General features: G+C 43.6%; 1 protein-coding gene across 1 annotated transcript in view; it reads left to right on the forward strand.

Annotated features, from left to right (window-relative positions):
- nuak2 (NUAK family, SNF1-like kinase, 2) overlaps nucleotides 1-22,357 on the forward strand; it is a 42,426-nt gene that overhangs the window by 2,898 nt on the left and 17,171 nt on the right. The window contains exons 2-3 of the mRNA XM_060845312.1: nucleotides 15,447-15,567; nucleotides 22,064-22,215. Coding sequence (XP_060701295.1) covers nucleotides 15,447-15,567; nucleotides 22,064-22,215 — 273 coding nt within the window. The remainder of the gene's footprint in view (nucleotides 1-15,446; nucleotides 15,568-22,063; nucleotides 22,216-22,357) is intronic.

Here is a 22,357-nt window from a genome sequence, read left to right on the forward strand (position 1 = left end):
AAAGCACAGCAGGTCAGGCAGCATCTGAGGAGCAAGAGAGTCAATGTTTTGGGCAGGGCCCTTCATCAGTCACTGAAATGTCGACTGTCTTGCTTCTCAGATGCTGCCTGACCTGCTGTGCTTTTTCCAGCACCACGCTTTATTGACTCTGACTTCTCCGGCATCTGCAGTCCTCGTTATCTCCTGGGGAAGGAAAGCTCCTGACCTTATTCAGTCTGGCCCATGTGATGCCAGACCCACAATGTGATCGGCTTTCTCTGAAATAACCCTTGCAAACAACTCAGATCACGCGTGATCAGGGATGGGTAATACGTGCTGATCTCATCAGTGATACCCACATCCTAGGAAAGAATAAAATAAAGTGCAGAGAGTTGTTGAAGTTGCTGAATAGCTCAATTGAAATTCCTGGCCAATGTGACCTCTGCAACTGCAAAGAATGCCTTTCAGTCTTTGTGTGTGCATACGTGAGTGTCTGGGTGTGAGCTCCCCGAATCCTATCCTGACAATAAGTTCCATCGGAAGGCTGAAATTAAAATTGCTGCTGTTTGTGTCCATGCTGGGACAAAGCATTCTGAGTTAACTTACAATGATCCAGTGCAAAATGATGCCATTTGGCCCTTCCTACCTGTCTCAGTGAGTTAGTTCCACTTCCTTCTGCTTGTAATTTTCATTCCTTCATGGATTCATCCAATTCCTTTTTGAGAGTGATCGTTGTGCTGCCACCACCCTCTTAGTCTGGTGCAAGCCGTATCATGACAAGATGCTACATTGAAAAATTCTCATCTTCCCCATCCTCCTCCTTTCTGGCTATTTTAAACAATTGCTCAAAACCTGAGTCCTCTGGTTACATTGGGTGAAGTGATGGCCAGACGTCTGTCACTGGTGGTGACATCTTAGGGCTATATGTATGAAAGCATCCTCGGAGCAAGCAAGTCAATGTTTTGGGCCAGATCCTCCTTCGGGACTGGGGATGTCCTGAAGAAGGGTCCTGCCTGAAACGTTGACTGTCTTGATGCTGCCTGACATGCTATGCTTTCTTCGTTGCCTCACTTAGTCAACTCTCACCCTCCAGCATGTGCTATCCTCACTTTCTCCTATATATAAGAAATGCAATGGTACACTAAAAGGTACTGGCTTGCATCTAGTTTACTCCTGTCACTGTGTTAATGTCATAGGAGTGCTCCTCCTGTATACATTCTGCAAAAACAAAATTGCGCCTTCAGAGTTCTGGGATATTTCACTCATTAATGGTGAGGAAATCATGGATATATTTCAGTGGTTTCAAAGGAATTGCTTCCTAAGTGAGCACTGTCCTATTTAACATTGGGATTTTAGTGGCAAAGAATGAAAGAGGGATAGGAAATTTGAGATGATATTTAGGTTGTAATCTTTGCTTTGTTTTCTGAATCTGTCAATCACTTCAACTAATTTCCCATTCACCAGCCATGTCTCACTTCCCTGAGTTAATGATTTTCCAGCTACCCAAAGGCTGCTTGTTTTGTTAGTGAGCTGAGCTGGCTCTGTGCTGCCCATTTCAACTTTATTTTTGCCCTCCAATCTCTCCTCTTCATGTTTACTGCCTTCCCTCCCTACTAGAAGCAGGTTCATGCTGCGAAACAGTCCTCTGAGGTTGGGTACCATTGAGTACCCCCAGTAACCAATCTTACATGTGCACATTAGGGCAATTAAGTTGTTTGAGTTAGGTGACTGCATGTAATATTATAACCAACTGTGGGGTGAGCCCTGTCTCCATATTCAAAGTCTATCAGTCCACAGAGTGTAGAGACACTGAGGAAGTTGAATTCTACTGGAAGATCATGGTTGATTAGCTCAATAACAATATTGAAATACTCTGAACAGAAGCAAAGTCAATACTTCCACTAATCTTTAGAGCAGAATCTCTTGTAAAAGTTACTCCGGTGCTTTGCTATGGATGTAGAAGTAGAAATGATCAAAGACTGCAAAAGGAAATTGGGTGGAAAATTGAGGGAACTACAGAGGAGGGGCTATTGGACAGAGTGCAGAAATGGGAACCAACAGGAGTACGTTTACATAGAGCTGTGGATATGAGAGGTGAATGTTTCTGTTTGTTGTGGCACTGTACCTCCATTTCCAATGTGACTAGAATGGCTGTTTGAACTTTTGCTGTTTATATTCAGCGATTTGGAGTTTATTTGACTCATAACTTGGGGTGTACTCTTAGAAAAATAAATTATATTTTACATCTGACAAAATTGGATTTTCCTAGCAATCCAAACCCTGCTCTCTCTTTTCTTTTGATTTAAAATGCTTCCAGAAGGATGAACTTAGAGTATGATGTGGAGCAATCACTTGGAGTTGAGCTGTTTTGCTTATTAACAGTGATGTACTCAAGCTAAAGAAAAAGCACTAATCTAATATTTAATGTGAGCAGCGCAGAAATAGTTTGTGATTCAGGCTTGTTTGCTTGGTAATAATCTCTGGTCAATCTTCTGAATTCCAAAATTCACACTGTCAAATGAGGCCATTTAAAAAATAAATGTAACTTCAATAAAGCTTTGGGCTCACTGAAGTTCAGCTTGCTTCCCAGCTTGGAAATATGCATAGGTTTAATCGAATCTTCTTTATCGTTACAAAAGCATCAGTTTCTGTTAGCATATCCCCAGAATCTGGTATAGCTGAGGCAATCTGTCATTGCTAGTTATGTCTTGTGGCCCAAGCACCAAATGAGGTAAGATTGCAAGCCCAGTGCAGTCAGTAGAAATGTTGCTCTGTCTGTGTTTAGAGGCAGAGGCAGAGGCAGCAATATTGAAAGGGAGCCATGCTGAATGTCCAAACAAAGGGAAAGGTTATTTCGAAAGAGTTTTTAAAATATATTAATTCTTGGAATGAGAGCATTGTTGCTTGGTGAGCATTTATTATATAGCCAGAGTTGCTGCTTGGAAAGTGTTGGAGGACCTTAATTTTGAATTGCTGTAGTCTTTATCTGTAAAATATACTGTTCATAAAATGTGTAAGGATACATCACCTAATCATTTTAATTTGACATTCTGTAAAATACAATGCAGTTCAATTTCTTTCCATACTGTATTGGCGCACTCAGGTATTTTACTAAACTTACAATTACAAGTTACATTTACAATATGCTGCACTGAGTGAAGTTCATATAGTGAAGGTGTTCCTATAGAGCTCTTGGGTAAGGAATCCTAGGTTTCGGATGCAGTGAGAATAACGAACAGAAAGTACATCTCCAAGTGAGATGTAACAGAATATTATGTCTCCCGCAATAGTAGTCTTGAGGAAAGTTTTTTGCAACATTTTTTTCCCCTCTCCTCGATTCTATTTTAAGAATACATTTATCAACACGTCTCATAAATTGAATATTATATTGTTGTCAGATGACGTAAATTCTTGCTGTAGCTCAGACAAATACAGCGGCTGGGCAGTACTCAGTGGCTCATTGTAGTGGCTCGGGTGACGAGCTGGCCTCGGCTCTGTGTCAGTTGGCCTGTGTGAATGCACTTGCTCTTACAACAGTGCTCCTATTGAGCGGGTGGTTTTTCTGGAAGAGAGCCCTGGGTAAGACTATTCAAACAGGTGCAGCCGTGTGAAAGCCAGCCTATTCATTAAATATGTAAGACGTTTCTCAAGCAGTCGTCTCGGGATGAAAACGTGCTGATTAAATCTGCACTCAGTGTGTTTCTGAAATCTGCTTTCACTTTGGAGAAAGTGCTATTTCGGGGAAGAGCAATTAAGATGCATTTGTAATATTGTAAACTGACTCTGCAATCATGGAGATAGATAGAGGGGTGTTGGGGGGGAGGGGGAGCAATGGAGTGAGCATTGTTTGATGTGCCATTGCATCTGCTTTGTTCTCAGGTTTCTATTTGATGTGGCTTATTTTTGTTTGATTTTATATAGATGTTACCAGCACCTTCCTTGCTGTTCCACTATTTTATTTGCAAGTATTCCTGTTTCCATATGAAGAATTTGGGGTTCATCTTTAGGGAGGTGATGGTGTACTGGTAATGTTATCGAAGTAGCCACTCCAGAGTTCCAGACAAACAGGTTTGGGATGTGGGCTGGAAAATTATCATGTCAGATAGTGACATTTTGAATTCAATAAAAATCTGAAAATAAATGGCTACAACATAGTCTATTGATTTATTATAAGTAACCACATGTTTCACTAGTGCTAGGCAGGTTGCTATTCTTCTTTGTTGTGGCCTACATAGGTCTACAGACCCACAGTAATGTGGTTGACTCTTAACTGCCCTTTGGAAGGGCAAGTTCAAGGTCAGTTAGCGATGGGCAATAAATGCCCAGCCAGCGATGTCTGCATCCCACAACTACATTTCCTTTTTTTTAAAATAAAAAGCTCTATTGTACAGGACTGACCACACCTGAGTTGGTGATGAAATCTAGGATGGGTCAGTGCTGAGCTATAAGATTTTTAAACCTAGTTTCTGAAAGGAAGGTGAAAAGGATGAGGGTTTGTGCTTTATACATGAGGGATTTGTATGTGTCTCATGATGCCCTCTTGGTGGCCATTACCTGTGTTGGGAAAATTAGCAACCATTCATTTACTTTATATTCTAACATCTTTTACCACGCTCTCGACTCTGATCTCCAGCAACTGTCAGTCCTCACTTTCTCCTAACATCCTAGTAGTTAGGCAGTGGCAACAGTGCTGTTGGATTGTACAGGACTTATTGAAAAAATACATAATTTGTTGAAGCTTTTCACTTTCCATTCAACAGGCCATTTATAAAAAGTACCAATATAAAGGGAAAGCAAGTTTGACCTGCAATCCCTAGATGCCAAGAGCAAATAAACTACATCCACCACCCATCAGATCTCTCCAAATGGCCCATTTGTGCAAAGCTACTAACAGATATGCAGACTGCCAGATGTAAAGCAGATGATAGCACAATAGCTATACAGTTCTGCAGAAAGCATCGTTGTAAATTTATGGTTCAGTTCTTTTCACTAACCCTCATGGTTCAATCTGCACTCATGATTCAATAAACACTTTTACCATGCTGTGATATCCTACACCCTGATGTACAGCAATGCAGAGAATCAGAACTGCGTTGTAAATGGGCCTGAAATCAGCTAATACGCATCTGAGTGAGAGCTTTCTATTGTGAAGCACTTTCTACCCTTAATATCAGACTGAGCCATTCAGGGGTGTGGTCAGGAAGTGCCAACACACAAAGGGAAGCGAAAGTCTGAGACAAAAAAGAGTTACCAAGGCTGGAGGTCAACTAAAAATTTCATAATAGAGATTGATAGCTTTTTTTAGTTAAGGGTATTGAGAGATGAGAGAAGTGAAGTGAGGCACAGATCAGTCACTGTTTAATTCAGTGGCAGAGCGGGATGGAGGGGGAGATTGGCCTCCTGTTACTATGTGCGATGTTCACCAGCCCCTGATTTAATTTGGGAATGGGGAGGGCGAGTTGGAAATTATGTTTTTGACAAGGAAACGATTCCTCAACATTGGTTTGGTCTCGGTTCTATTTTTGCTGTAGATTGGGAGACCTTTGATATTGTATGCAAATAAAACTGATAGGATTTGTATTGTGAAAGGCTGTATCAGCATAACGTACAATTGCAGTGTGATATTAACAAGCATATGACATGCAATAAAATTGCTTTCCCAGTGATTACAGTTAATTGTTGCTCCGCCGCCCTAAGAGTAAAGACAATGTGCAGTGAATTGGATGCTTAGGGAGGGGGGCAGCAGCTGTCTTCTCAGTTTATTGCACGCTGTTTTATTTCATAGGGATCTGCATTGTTCAGGGAAAACCTCCTCCAAACTCGCTCAACTGCCTGTTCTTCAGGAGCAGGCCTCGATTTATTTGATGGGGTGCGGGGGAATTGCAACCCAAATTAATCCTATTCTTATCCTAAAACAAAGAACTGCAGATACTGAAGATCTAAAACAAAAGTGGAAATTTCAGGAGAAACTCAGCAGGCCTGGCAGCATCTGTGAGGGAAAGCAGAGTTCTGTCTCTGCACAGTTACTGTCAGACCTGCTGAGTTTCTCCAGCAATTTCTGCCTTTGCTTCTTCTCCTATTCCTGTCTGATATCCTTGTCTGCAATTTTTCAGGAGTCACTTAATACATAAGGAGTGTGCAAGTCAGAGATTCACTTCCCCAAAAGATTGGAGGAGTCAACAAACAATCTCAGAATGGGTTGCTTTGATTTTCGTTCCGTTAGGATGGTGAACTGGGAATGGGCTTGGGCACAGTTCAGCCATGATGTGAATTATTCCAGAGTAGGAATCCCGATTAACATTTTGCATGTTTTTTTGTGTCCCCATTCAAAAGAGAATGCTAAACTTCCTAACTGCTCCACAAAAGCTGATTGAAAGAGCGAGAGCACCCTGACTTGAAATGTCTCAGTTCAGTGCTGGGAAATGCAATACTCTACACACTCCAGTGGTGTCCATGTGTTAAGAGGAAGTTTGTCTAGTTGGATTAGCAAGAGAGTACAACTGACTATATATCTGCTGTTGAAAATGTGTTACTGGAAAAGCGCAGCAGGGTCAGGCAGCATCCAAGGAACATCGAATCTCCTGTTCTTTGGATGCTGCCTGATCTGCTGCGCTTTTCCAGCAACACATTTTCAGCTCTGATCTCCAGCATATGCACTTTCTCCTATGTATCTGCTGTGACTTGGTGAGCTTCACTTCTACTGTCTGTGTCCGAAGGCTGTGGTTTCAAGTTCTACCTCAGTACTGAGAGAGTACTGTGTTGTCAGCAGTGCAGTGTTTCAGGTGAGAGCTTAAACAGACACTCCTCCAGCCCCCATCAGCTAAGAGCAGACAACTAAGTTAAAGATTTTTGTCTTGTACTCATGAGGACTTGGGATACAAGAAACCAAATTTTGAAAATTTATAAGGCATGAGAAAGTGTACTGAATAGTTAAATAGGAATATAGCTGGATCCAGGGGCTGCCATTCATAGTTAGCTGATTAACCTCAAACCAAGCAAGGATACTCTGTTCAGGGCTTTAGATTAGATTAGATTAGATTAGATTACCTACAGTGTGGAAACAGGCCCTTCGGCCCAACAAGTCCACACCGACCCGCCGAAACGCAACCCACCCATTCCCCTACATTTACCCCTTACCTAACACTACGGGCAATTCAGTATGGCCAATTCACCAAACCCGCACATCTTTGGACTGTGGGAGGAAACCGGAGCACCCGGAGGAAACCCACGCAGACACGGGGAGAACGTGCAAACTCCACACTCAGTCGCCTGAGTCGGGAATTGAACCCGGGTCTCAGGCGCTGTGAGGCAGCAGTGCTAACCACTGAGCGCTGGGGACCCAGGTTCAATTCCAGTCTTGGGGGAGTGTCTGTGTGGAGTAGTCTCCCCATGTTTGCATGGGTTATTCCAAATGCTTCTATTTCTTTCCACAGTCCAGAGATGTGCAGGTTAGGTGAATTGGCCATGCTAAATCGCCTGTAGTATTCAGGGGTGTGTAGGTTAGGCGCATTGGTCAGGGGTAAATGTAGAGGAATGGGTCTGGGTAGATTGCTTTTCAGAAGGGCGGTGTGGGTTTGTTGGGCCAAAGGGCTTGTTTCCACGCTGTAGGGATTCTAATTATTTTTAAAAAATTGTCCTATACCAGAACCTCATCGATGACAACTTTTGCAAATTGAACAGGAATTATCAATGGCATCCTGTTCAATACTTATTACTTGATCCTCGTCAATACATATGATTTATTTGTGAGAGCTTGCTGAGAGTAAATTGAATGCTGCATTTCCTTCAAAATAATAATTTAAAAGTACTTAATTTTACTTTCAAGTGCTTTCTGATGCATTTTTTAGACTGTTAACTTGGATGTAGGAGAGCTGACAATTTTGATTTCATAATTTTCAACAATATTATTGCCCTTCATTTGGACATTATACCGCTGTGGTAAAACTATATAAGAATTTTAATGACTGATGAAATTCGATAACAGGTCCTAATGCATGTGGAATTATCGACCAGTTGGTTGATAAGCTTCTGCTGTTGTTCAGTCGGTCTACAGAGTGAGGAGGAAACTGAAGGTCAGGGTCAATAAAAGTGTGAACCATCTGGTGAGCACTAGCTCAGGTTAGAAGACTGTGAGAATTCATGCAGCTGAATCTTAACCAGAAAAAAGCAGCCGATGAAGGGGCAGAAACCTAATGTGATCAGACAGGTTCATACTGCTGGAACAATCAGCTAGACTTAAATCTTAAACTCCTCTGAGTCATAGAGTTGTACAGCTTAGAAGTAGACCATTCAATCCAACTCATCTGTGCCTGCCAGATATCCTAACCTGTTTGCCAGTATTGTGTCCCCCTAAATCCTAGTGCTAGTTGGACTAAACTTGGTGTTGTGTGATTTTAACTTTGTACACCCCTCTCCAACACCGGCACCTCCATCCTTCCTATTCATATACCTATCCAGGTGCCTTTTAGATGTTGCTTCTGTAGGGAAAGTAGTTGGACATTCACCTTCCCAGGAAATGTTGACCTCAATTCTCCAATTCTGATTCCCTTTTTAGGGGATGACCGTGAAATGAAATGCACTGGCCCTAGAGAACCTCCTCCTCCTCCCCCACCTCACCACACGCCCTCCCCCACAATGCGGACTCAGATCTCTCCAAGAGCTGGGCAGCAGTTATTGGGAGCATGAAAAGGCTTTGAGCTCATGTTGAGTAGCAGAAGGCCGGTCAGAGCTTGCCCAGGTTCTATAGCAGATCCAAGCAACTCTGATTCAACAAGAGCTAGATTGCTCTAAGTTTGAAACTTGATTTACTCCATGTGGGCAATAGTGTTGGCTACTTGGACTAGAGGGATTGGCACCAATGCAAATTTGGCAAGGTCTTTCCCCAGATCGATGAAAGACCAGGATTACGTGCATTTGTGGAGACGACTAGATGTGATCATTTTAGCCTCCAGATTTAAGAGGCAAGTGTAGTTACAGGGAACTAACTCTTGTTTATAAAATCTAGAAAAAGGTTATATTCTAACGAAGTTTCTTGATTTCTATTTAGTCTAACATGAATGTAAGTCAGGTGAAATGTAAAATATTACACTAGTGCATCAAGGGATGTTCCTCCAGCAGCAGAGGTACATTAAACCATTCACCTGGTTTTCAGATCCAGCACAAAGGCTGGACTTGGGAATACAGCTCAGCTTTGACCTTCATAGAATGACAGAAGAAGGTTTGAGAAAACTGTATATTTCCTCCTCATCCCATCTGTGATGTAATGCAGCGATGTGAAAATTGCACGTTGCCTATGACCTCTTGCCAGTTTCTGTGGGAGTGGTGCTGACCAGTGTTCTGGAACACAAACCCGATTTTCACCACTCACACCTCAGCAGCTGGGACTTAGGAGAGGCTGTTTCATTCTGTGTGCATGTATTATGTCAATACTGCAGTTAATACAGTAGGAAGTTGCCCCCTCAGGCCTATTGGTTTGAGTCTTGTCTGTTTCTAATGGGCCAGTTTATAAGTTCAGTTCCTAGAGCTGTCTATTTGCACAGAAAGGTTTGTTTGAGCCGGGAGACGTATACGTAGGGACAGGTAAATAATTAATTTCACTTGCAAGCCATTGGCTCAATTTAAAAATAAATGTTTGGTTTTGAAACATTGAAACCTGCTAATCGACCTGTCTGCTTGCGCAATGCCCTGTTTTGAAAGAAAACAGGCTGCCAGGGAGCATTAGCCACTCTGTCATGAGTCCAATTTTTGTTCTATCACTTTTAAAAAATATTTTAAGCGAACGTTCAAGGGGTAGTGTCACCTCACTGAGTATCCAGGGGTCCACTATTATCCAATTTTGGACATTGTGTAATTCCCACGTGGAAGTTTGTGTGGATTCTGTATCTCTCTGAATCCTACTTTTTTTTTGTTACAGTTTATAATTGCATCTGCCTCTTGCATTCTTTTTCCTTAATGAGAGTTGTTTTTTTTGATGAATTCTCTCTAAGTGCACTGTAAAAGTTTTTATAGGCTGAAATATATCCCTGTTTTCTAAATTCTTCCCACTTCCTTTTCTTCCTTGTCCCCACAAACCTCTTGGGTGTTTTTGTTGTGCTGTTGGCAAATTCAGTGCCCAAAAACAAACTTGTAGTTAGTTACGCATTCTCCCTTCAGGCATGGGCGAGCCACAGTACTGTTGATCCTGAGTGTGTCAAATGCAGCTCGGTGGTAACTCTCTCACCTCCTGTGTCAGAAGGTTATAGGTTCAAGTCCTACGTCAGTGACTGGAGCACGTGATCTAAGCTGCTGTGCTACAGAGTCTGGGCCTCAGTCCTTTGAATGACACCTTTAAAAGTGAGGCCCCATCTCTGCCCGCTCTCCGATAGACTGAACTCAACCCAGACCTTGAGGAAACTCTCCCCTGTGCCTTGGTTGTTATTTGTTTCTGAGCCAGTTCATCAAGTCAATCTCTCATTGCTGTTTTGTGGGATCTTGCCAACACATTTCCTGCCTTGCAACGTAGCGTTGACTCTGAAGGAGGTGTGACAATCAATCCTCCAATGCCCCCTCACCCAGAACAAAAAGCATCTTTGCAAGTTCCATGGAACTTTCATCAGGAAATGCTGCAATTTGGGAAGGGGGGTGCGGCTGTGGCTTAGTGGTAATGTCCCCACCTCTAGGCCAGGAGACCTGAGTTGAAGGTCCACTGATTCCAGAGTGTATCTGAACAGAGGGGTTAAGAAAATATCTGTGTTGTGACAATTGCTCAGGGCCAACCACACAGTCCATTCTTTCCACTTTTCCCCATTCCATTTATTATTCTCCACAAATGGATGCAACACGCTTGTCTGTGACAACTCCTTTACAGCTACAAGCACACTCATCCTGTGGGGAGATGTCCTGGAGTGCTTTATGATGAGGGCATATATCGTGCAAATGGACTTTGGGAAGAGCAGAGAGAGCTGAAAATGTGTTGCTGGAAAAGCGCAGCAGCTCAGGCAGCATCCAAGGAGCAAGAGAGTCGACGTTTTGGGCATGAGCCCTTCTTCAGCCCTTCTTCGGGCTCATGCTCGAAACTTCGACTCTTCTGCTCCTTGGATGCTGCGCTTTTCCAGCAACACATTTTCAGCTCTGATCTCCAGCATCTGCAGTCCTCACTTTCTCCAAGAGCAGAGAGAGACTAGGTAAGAGACCTGATGTTAGGACTAAAGGGTGGGGTAAACTACAGTGAGGAAAGTCTCTCAAGGGATGCAAAGCAGGGGGAAATCAAGTGAGTTCCATCCATTTACTGGAGTTATAACATCACAGAAGATGGCCACTGTTCCTCTCCTAACTCTTTTGTTTTGAGGTGCAGCCCAGTTCAGGCTGCTAACCCAGCTTCTCCCACATAAATGTCTGATGCACTAACACAGAGGTAGCAGTTTTCAGAGAGTGTACAGCTGCTTCACCTTTTTACAGCTCTTCCTTAATTGAAGCATTCTTTAATAAGTAACAGGTCATGCACCACAGCACAAATGCATCCAGCATTTGAGCTGTTCCCTTGAAACCTATCTGAATGAGTAACCGTGTGGGTGAGCTGCTGTTCAGCTTGAACTCCACGCAGTTCCCACCCTGTCCAATAAGTTTCTTCATCCCAAGCCCACACCCCCATCAACTCCCACATAACACAGTCAGAACACTCTGTGGAACGATGACTGGTGATACGTACAGTCTCCCACAGAGAACTGCAAAGCATAGACATTTCAAAAAAAGCCTGAATCAACTTTGAAACCAAATGGTGAATATCTGGTTCAGGTTTTGTCTGTTAATTTGAAATCGCCCGAAGGTTCAGCCCAAAAATGGGGAAGGGGATGGTGGGACATAATGTTTGTTTACAGTTCCAGGAATGAAGAGGGTTCATGGGCATATGAAGGAAGAGTGAAAATAACATTTTGGATGCTGATTTTTATTTTTGTTTGTGAGTTACATGCTGAAGTCGAACATGATAGTTGTCTCCACCACCAGTTACTATCAAATAGTGGCTGACTTTATTCTCTAATCTGTCACACCATTTGAGCTTTAATTCTCTTAGTCTCCTACAATCTGTTCTATATACTCCATGACTCAGCCTCCCCAATTCTCTGGAACAAAGATTCACAGCTCAGAGTGGAGACATTCCTCTTTTTCTCGATGGTTAAAGCCTGAGTTGAGGGCACCTGCCCTTTGTTCCAAATCCCTCAGTCAAGGAAAACTTTTTCTCAACATTTACTCTTAAGGATTTCATCTGCTTTGGCAGATCACCTCTGATTCTTCTAAACTGCAGGGTTTTTAGTTCCATCCTTCTCTATCTCTCCCTGGAATTGCCCCTTTATGCCTGGAGCTAAAACTGTGCATTCCCCCTCTGGAGAGTATGTCCCTGCTTGGGTGAGGAGACCACCGTGCTAATTCACCCATGATTTCAGGGCTGAGAGATCTGGAGGAAATGGAACACTTTATTTCTGCTTCACTGTTGGTACTGAGTGCGACCAACTCTGTTGGTGATAAGGGTAAAGCTGCCTCAGCCCCGATCGCCCAGGATGAAGCCATCCTTCCTGGTGTGCTGTTATGAAATAGATTCCTTCACAGGTGAATAGCCAGAATGACTGACTGACAGGGCTGGGGCTGCAGCTACAGCTGGTCTTTTCTGAGGTAATATCAGGAAGTAATTCATTACACAGAGGGTAATGGGAGCTCCTCCTCCCACCAAACCATCAACCCGTCCAAATTTTTAAACTCTGGGATCACTAGATTTTTGTTAAATACAAGTTTTGATGGGGTAATGGAACCTCCTCCCCCAGCCCACCTTATTCACACTGCCCTACAAAAGGCAAACACTCAATCCATCATTAGCTGTGGACTGTCAGTGGACTCTGAGCTGACAGATGACCTTCTCTGTGCATTTACGTTATGTTCCTATCCCTCATCATTCCTTTGAGCTCACGTTGCATTAATTTTAAGGCACTTACTCTTTACATTTCCCCAGCTCCTTCCATCCATGATCTCCTCCCAGATCTCTGTTTCTGCCCCCACTCGCACACAATTGAACCACCTGGTGACTGTGCCTTCAGCTAGGTTAGATTAGATTAGATTACTTACAATGTGGAAACAAGTCCACACCGACCCACTGAAGCACAACCCACCCATACCCCTACATTTACCCCTTACCCCACACTACGGGCAATTTAGCATGACCAATTCACCTGACCCGCACATCTTTGGACTGTGGGAGGAAACTGGAGCACCCGGAGGAAACCCACGCAGACACGGGAAGAACGTGCAAACTCCACACAGACAGTCGCCTGAGGGGGGAATTGAACCCGGGTCTCTGGCGCTGTGAGGCAGCAGTGCTAACCACTGCGCCATTGTGCCCCCCCCCCCTATTTAGGCCACAGGCCCTGAAATTCTCTCGCTAAATCTGTGTCTTTTAATTCAAGCTGTTTCTTTCAAACCTACATCTTTTGACTGAGCTCCTGGTCCGGTGTATCTCCTTACCTAATATTTTATTAAGAAACCTCTCCTGTGCAGTGCGCTGGGACATTTCACGGCATTAAGGAGGCTGTAAGTTGTCGTCCTGTCATCTCCGGGGTTGCCTCCTGGTGAATAAAGTCACATGCCAGTCATTTGGCTGAGCACAGTCTAACTCTCAGGCCTGTGTCTGTTTACATTGAAGCTTTTCAAACGCAAACACTCTGAGCTGACTGGCTCCATGTTCGAGGGCGTCACAGGTTTGCCTTGTTCTATGACCAGCATTCCAAATGCCTTTCTCCATCTGTTGTCAGGGTGACCGGGATCATTGAATTTGTTTTTTTGTGTGTGTCTATTTGTTCGGGATCAGTGAATGCTCAGGTCCTTTCCCAGGAGACTTGCCTCAGATCTGCAAGAATCCCAGCTCAGAGTTTTCTGCCCTGATAAGCTCCAATAAAAAGGTTTGCATAATTGCCCCAGACCTCAGACAGATGGGGAGCCAGCTCTGAAGCCAGAGTCTCTGACGAGCTGTCAGTTCTGGTCAGAGACACCAAGCTCAGTCTCAAACCTTTTAAAGCAAGAGAACAAAAGGCAGGAAAGCCTCTGCACCCAGTGTCCTGGGTCTTGCAAAAGTGTCAGTACTTGAATTCTTAGCAAAGTGCTGCTTTGAATGACTTAATGTGCTCATAATAATTTTTGGCCCCAAAGCTCCCAATGTAGTAGAGTCATTACCCACCAACCTGTTTTACAGACCACTAGGTGCTGTTCTTTCACAGTTGTAATGTAGAAAAAAGCAACTGCCAATTTGCGCACAGCCTGCTCCCAGAAACAGTAACATGGTGGACTGAGAGCAGTGACTGGTCATCATCTGAGAGGGACTGTCGATGGACTGAGAGTAGCATGCATCTTGTAGCTGCTCCTGAGATTCAGGCATATTTCTACACTTCCAGATTTCTTACAGTTATTACATTTCTGTAGTATAAATTTTTATTTTGATTAACGACATGAAAAATAAATGTTTGGAAGGATATGGACTAAACACGGGCAGGTGGGACTAGTTTAGTTTGGGAACATGATCAGCATGGGCTGGTTGGATGCTGTATGACTCTACATGATAATGACCAGATACTGCAGTACATTTTGGCTGTGAGATAAATTGTGATGAAGAAACAGGAGAATACTCCTAACCTCTCCAAAATAATGGCCATGAGATCTTTTGCCACGACTAGAGCAGGCAGACTGTTTCTTTTAGATCTCCTGCAAGAGATGACCCTTTCAACAGTGCAGCGCTCCCTCAGTACCTGGTATCTCTTTGTTTAGTTTCTGTCCAGTTTGTGTGCTTTGTTAAGCTGGATCGATTGCACTGTTGGATAATCCTGGTGCAAATACCCCCATGATTCTCTCAGCACCCAAGATACAGATTGATTTTGTAAATTGTACAAAATGAACCCTGACTATATACATCGTTATTCCCACCTAAGGTCAATGGGAAGTGATTACAGCAGGCTAAAGAAGCAGCTGGTAACCTGCAGTTTACCAAATTACCAAACACTAGGGTTTTGATTGTTTAATGTGATTGCAGACTATAGAGGAGCGAGCCTCCTCTGGTTACTTCTACCAGCCTTTGGTATAGTTTCCCCAATTTTTTTGATAAGCAGGCTGGATTTTAACTGGTTTCATCTGAATGTTTAAATCCTCCTGTGATAACGTTGCCCTGGCACCCTCACATTGGAGTGGCAACAGTAGGCCTGGGCCCAAAAAAGAATCTTTTGGGAACAGGATTCCAGAGCTTTGGACACAGCCGCCAATCATGGGACAAAGTGAGTGAGGATTGAACTAGACTCCAGTTTGAAGAAAGACCGATCTCAAGGGAGCAGTTTGTAGGTTAGAGAGAGGGCAGCCATCAGACTCTGGTGGGACTTAAATACCAGCATGACCATTTGTAAGTTCATGAGAAAGTTCTGTGATTCAGGTGGATTAAAAAGCACCCATTTGTATCTTGACAGGTTGCCATTAAGTCGATTCGCAAAGACAAAATCAAAGATGAACAGGATCTGGTGCACATCCGGCGAGAGATTGAGATCATGTCATCGCTCAATCACCCACACATCATCAATATCTATGAAGGTAGGCCTGGGCTGCTGACATACTGGGACTGACAGCAGCTCTGAATCCCAAACATCCTGTCTGAACTGTACCATCGTTATAGTCTCTTCCTGAGTGAGGTCCCGAGTGAAAGAAGACATTTCGTCCCATCACCATCCACCCACATTCTCCCTTACTGTTCTGAAGCTGCCATTTAAATTTGGCTACTTTGCCCCCCAAGCCCATTTTCCTAGTATTCTGTGGCCTTTGAAAGTCTTCCAGATAGTGGGGAGGACGCACCCTCTCTCTCACTTCTCAATAATGTGACTGCCATATTGGGAATGGACAAACACAATATCCCCAAAGCTGAAACAGGCACTAACCATTGGCGTTATTTTTTGGATAAGATGTTAAAACAGGAGCACGTCATCTCTGGCTGCAAACAATTCCCACAGTCACTCTTTGAAGGAGCACAAGGGAGCTCCACATACTATCGTGAACGATCCTCATCCCTGAACCAATGTCACAGAGAGAGAGTACCTGATCGTTTTTCACATTGATGTTTGTGGGATCTCGCTGTGCAAAACTTGGTAGTCCCATTTCCTGTGTTGAAATGGTCACTTCAAAAGTAGTTGGAGACTGGGATGTCCTGTGGTTGTGGAAGTTGCTTCTAGAAACCGAATGTTATCTAATATGTTGCAGTAATGGTCTCAGGCCTGATTTCAACAGCGTCAATCTAGCCCTATACAGGCAGCCTATTAACCTCATGCCGGGGAAGGCAAAGCTTTCCTGAATTTCTAGGAGATGAAGAATTTCTTGCTGAGTGTGGAGAGCCCCTCTTTACTGTACTCTGAGTATTGTTCTTCATGCACAAGCCTAGATGTGAGCGTCAGCCACCAACATGTGGGTTGTATTGGAGTGGGGGTGCAAATTGCCCATTATAGTGGGGACTGATCCTGAACCCCTGCCCTAGCAGCCAGTAGCCCCCACATCCCTGCTGGGATGGGGTCCTGTCTGGTCTTGTTGTATCCCAAAGAGTGGGGTTCACACCATCCAGGAATAAAGCAGTGATAAATAAAGGAAACAAACAATTCGACAATGTTTGTAGGGGTTTAGGAGTAATGCCGAGGCACTGCACAGAGTCCACCTGTAATTTTCGATTCCATTGTACACGCTGTGCAGGCCATGGCCTGCGGAGGGAGCTGGGTCTACTCTGTGTAAAGTGCACAGCTGTGTCCAATAGTCCCAATAACTCGTTTGGCAGTCTTCCCGTCCTTGATCTTCAAATAGAAATGTTGTATGTTTTTTCTTAATGCTTTTAAGTGGGTTGTAAAGCACATAGCACTGCTTGATTTATGAAGTGCCTCTTGAACCTTCTTAGCAAATAGCCCATGTTCTGGGATCTGCTGGGCATAGTGGTGGTGTTACTTCGCATGGGGGCTTCAGACATTCTTGTATCCCCAAAGACCTGCTGTGGCTTGGACCCCAGACCCTGTTGATACAGGAACATTCTTGTTGACCTCAGTCACTGTTGTTCCCTGGCAATCTGGCACAATCTCTTGGTCTTTGCTGAGGACCCAAACGCATCTCCGTGCTGATGAGGAAATCTTCAAATGTTCTCTTTCTTTCTTTTCTGTCATGTGTTTTTTTGGTGGACTGTGCACTTGTACAGGTGCCTGCTGCAAATTGGAAGGTTTATGGCTGCCACGTGATGCCAGTCATGGTTGAACAGCCTACTGCCACTCACCACTTAGGCCCACTCAATGCAAAATAACGTTTGTGTTCCTAGAGTGTTGACATTTTAAAAGAAACCTATGCCTAGACAACATGGCCACTATCTGACAGAATATCATCACTCAACCTGGTACAGAGTGGGTATTTAATGAAAACTTTTAAAAAGTACCCACTTGCATTGCCAATATTGCTCTTTGTAAGACTTTACACTTTGGATATGCTAATAAACAGTCAGTAAATGACATTGATGGATTGTTTTATTAGCCATTCCTGAAACAGGAGTATTGTGACTGTTTACAATAGGAAGGTGCTCTCTGATTGCATTTCCTTGTAGTGCTGAGTGCTCTCTGTTGCTGTAATGAGATAACGGCGTGAGATCGAAACTCGAACCTTTTTTGCCTTCTCTCTGTGTGACGGGAAATTCCACAAATCCTAAAGTTTGTTTGGTGTTTTAGAAAAGTCCCAGCCAAGAGGAAATTACTGACCCTTTCCAAGGTTGGTCTGTTTTGTGAATTTACACATTCCTTCTTGCGAGTGAACATTCCATTGTTCATTATCCCTGCAATCACGTTGAGTCCCTATTATTGCCATGACTTCAGTGGATGGAAATGAAGGAAATTTCCATATGGTTGGATAATGCTGTCATTCTCTGATGTCTGCTGTCTGATGTAAACAACACACTCTCTTTCGGCCCAAATCCGACACATTTTTAGTGCATTTTTTTTCTCTCTTGTTTCGACCTGGCTGGTTATAGAAGTGCGATTCTTCTCATATTTTCTGGATTGTGGTTCCTCTCGTGCTCCAGCAGAGACCGTGAACGAGACAGGGGACTTGCATTTGTATGGCGCCTTCTGCAGAACCGGGATGCCCCAAAGCACTTTGCAGCAAAGTGAAATCCTCTTGAAGTTTGGTCGCTGTTGTAATCCAGAGGAAATGGCTGCGTCAGTCAGTGTACAGCAAGATCCCACACATATCAATCTATTAATGACCAGATCTCTCTCTCACTCTCTCACAATACTAGCCAGGCCAGTGAGAATTCGTTCACTGTTCTTCAGAATCCTGGTTTAGGGCTTTTCTTAAGTTCACCTCGGAGGGCAGGCAGAAGCCCCTTCTGCCCCAACCCATGCTTCTTTGAAATTGGGGAATTTAAATTAGGGAAAGCAGCCAGGTGGATGGTGACAAAGACCTACCTGCTGACTTTGTTCACTCACCATGGTCATCTGAATGTGTCTTAAGGTGTAAACGAGATTCCTGTCAATCTGACAGTTTAGAGGATTTGGAATATGCCAGTATTATGTCCCAATGGAGATTGCGCTGTAAAGGAGTTTGGCACCTTAACTCCAACTAAGCTGTGACCAGACAGATTATGAGTTAATTGTTACCAAAGAATTTATAACACATGCCACTTGGATGCTAAAGGGTAACCAGGAACAGCAGCTGGTGAGAAAAGAAACTGGAAACATAAAGATAACTTGCTTTCTCATTAGATAGGAATTCGTAACTTTATCTGGGGTCAGTCTCAACTTGGAGTTTTAATGCTCTCCATAAAGCTCTTGGTTTCAATAACATTTTTAATGTTAGGGGAATCCCTATAAAGTGAAATAAGTACTGCAAACCGATTTTCCCCACAGGATTCCCCCCACAAGCACTTCTGATTTTATTTGCTGAAAATTATGGCATGAGGTAGTGATTTGAGATTCCAGACCCTCTTACAGATACCCAACCAACAGCCTGAGGCAAACATATTTCTCCCAATATTTGTGGAGTGGTGTGGCCTTGGAGAGTGTGCATTTCATCGTGCTCTACCTTGTCTCTCTGGTGCTACAAAGAATGCCATTTGATTCTGCCATCATCGTTGACATTTGTTGTCATGCAGAAAATGTTTGCAATGCCTTCAGTTGGTTGGAACGTTCCACAGCATTCTCCAGGACCTCTCCAGATGAGGGTTTGAATGCTGACTAGCCAGGGTTTGGCACCACCTGGGCTGTGTTACTCCTATTCACTCTATAGAGTGAGGCCATTACTGAGCATTTATTGCCCAGAGGGCAGTTAAGAGTCAATAATGTTGTTGTGTGGTCCACAGTCACGTGTAGGCCAGACTCTGTAAGGATGCCAGTTTTCTTTCCAAAAGGACAATAATGAGCTAGATGGAGGTTTCCCAACAATCGACAATGGATTCACGGTCATCATTAGATTCTTAATTCCAGAGTTTTATTGAATTCAAACTTCACCGTCTGCTGTGGTAAGATTTGAACCAGAGTCCCCAGAACATTGCGTGGGTCTCTGGATTAATAGTCTAATGACAATATCACTAGGCCATCGCCGCTGCCTCATTCATCCCAAATACCTAAGGCTACATGTTACAATTCCTTGTTCCCTTCTGTATAGGAATAGTGAACCTTCCCGCTCCTGACCTGAGCTCGGAGTTAATGTCTCTGGGATTGGTGTGTGCAGCTAGAAGTGCCACATTGCCAAATATTGGAGACGTTGCCATTGATTCCCTTGTCTCTGTAGAGCCTTTCTTTGATAACTAAGAATGAGAAGGATTGTTACTTTCTGCTGATCATTCCATTATTCCTCATGGTGTCTTGTAGGGCTCCCTCAAAGCAACACAACACCATTTCTGATGATCTTGACCATTGGTTCTTAGAATAAAGATTCTCATTCCCAGTGGAAACCGGGATCGGCTGAGTGCTCAGAATGATGTTGCTACTTTTTCCTCTCCTGTGCCCTCATCTGCATCCTGCCATCTCAGGAGTTGCACACTATCTTTCCCTGCAGGACTAAAAGAATGGTACTTGTTGTTGGTCACCGGCCATTTAATTTGATGGCCATTGGAAAACTTCACCACTTCTTCTGGAATTCATATCAAGATCGTCAGGCTTCAGTGAGCACACACTGTAGGATGCTGTGCCTATTTAACTTGACCTATGAAATGATCTAACTTGACCAGGAAACTCCGGGAAATCCTTAGCTCTCTGGGTTCTAAGCTCATGCGATTCTCCTCTCGCTCTCTCTCTCTTTCTCTCCCTCCCTCTCTCCCTGCCTGGAAGAGCCCACTATTTCTGGTAAAGTCAGACTTGGGCATTGAATGTGTGGCGGGTTTGTTAGGCCTCATCCCTCAAAGTCCATTGTCAATCCTTTATTGCCAATCGGTCAAAATCCTGGAGCTTCCTGCCAGTCGGCACTCTGTGCGTACTGACTCCACAGGAAGTGCGGTGGTTCAAGAAGGCAACTCATCACTACTTTCTCGAGGGCAACCAGAGATGAACAATAAACCCTGACTTAGCCCACATCCCACGAAAGAGTTAAATAAAGCACTGAACAGCACTCGGAATTTTGGTGGTGTCATTTTTTTAACAAATATTGAGGTGTGGTTTGTTATTGAGTTAAAAAAAAATAATGAGTTGGATTCTCAGTGGGTGGCTGGTGATGTGGAATCATATAGTTTTGCTGACACAAAAATGGAGAGTTTTTTTCTGTTGTTACAGAGATTATGACTCATTTACTTCAGACTTTATCTGTTCTAGTTGTTATATATCAAAGTTTTCATTTTAAATTCCAAAACAAACGCACATCATGTTGTATACGAGTTGTGGTGCAATTTTTAAATGTCAAGTTATGCTATTCGGTGGAGATGACTGGAATGTCCCAGTGTAAACAGGATCCAGCAGTGAGTCTCAGGAAGTACTGCAGTGATTGGGCAGTGGGTGTAAGTACTTTCCCAAAATGCTCCCTCTACCATTACCTTGAGTGTTGAATGTTGTTGGGCTATTTGGCCGTGAGGGTATCACAGCCAAGCCTACTATTGTTCGTAGTCTAACACTGATGAAGCACACTTTTCCAACAGAGCTTTTCCGTGTTCTGATCAGGAATGGGAACCCAGCCTGATTTTTTACCCAACTTTTGCCATTAGTTAGCACTGTTACTGCTGCCTTCAACTGGCCTACTTTGGCTGAGGACAGAAAGGCCCACAATTATTCTGATGCGAGTGGTCTCAATATCACATTGAGTTGTGCGTCTGTCATCTGGGGTGGATGAAATCAGTTTGATTCCGTTCCATCAATGAACAGTCAGCTTACTCAGGTGACTGTGGTAACTGTGAAATGCAGAACTTATTTCAAAACAATCTTTCACTTCCTGTCCTGATGCCTGTTGCCAGCATGATTAACGTCATTGAATCTGTAGCTCTTAGGGTGGTGCTGCTTCCCGTTGGAGAACGAGTCAGAGGACCATCTCCTGGCCTCTTAAGTTGGTCTTCAACCTGAGCTGGTATTGCCTGTGGCTCCCCACTGGAAGCTGTAATTTTAACATGAAACGTTATTCCAGTCATTTTAAGCTTTTTCACCGTGGATACCAAAACCGCCAATCTCGCTGCCATCTGGCAAACTCTGAATTCTAATCTCAGTTAGAGGGTGGCTCAGTGGTTAGCACCTCTGCCTCTCAGCACCAGGGACCTGGGTTCAATTCCTGCCTCTGGTGACTGTGCAAACTCCACACAGACATTCTCCCCGTGTCTGCGTGGGTTTACTCCGGGTGCTCCGGTTTCCTCCCACAATCACAAAAATTTGCAGGTTAGGTGAATTGGCCATGCTAAATTGCCCATAGTGTCAGGTACATTAGTCAGGTGTAAATATAGGATAGAGGAATGGGTCTGGGTGGGTTACTCTTTGGAGGGTCGGTGTGGACTTGTTGGGCCAAAGGGCCTGTTTTCACACTGCAGGGAATCTAATCTTCAGTAACATAAACTTGCCATGATGAAGTTTGCTGATGTTATTTTTATTCTGTTTTAATTTTCTTTTAGTTTTTGAAAACAAGGATAAAATTGTGATCATTATGGAGTATGCAAGCAAAGGGGATCTATACGACTTCATCAATGAGAAGCAGAGTCTGACTGAACAAGAAGCTCGTCATTTCTTCAGACAGATTGTATCTGCCATACATTACTGTCACAAGGTACGCTTTCAGACAGCATCTGCTAAACAGCTTGTCTCTCCTTGGTGGGTGGCATTTGGGATTCCAACGCAAATCGATTTTCAATGGGCATTGTCTGCACGATTGGAATTAGTGAACACTTTGCAGCTCACACACTGAACAC

The sequence above is a fragment of the Hemiscyllium ocellatum genome, chromosome 26, assembly GCF_020745735.1.
Source record: "Hemiscyllium ocellatum isolate sHemOce1 chromosome 26, sHemOce1.pat.X.cur, whole genome shotgun sequence".
NCBI lineage: Eukaryota > Metazoa > Chordata > Chondrichthyes > Orectolobiformes > Hemiscylliidae > Hemiscyllium > Hemiscyllium ocellatum.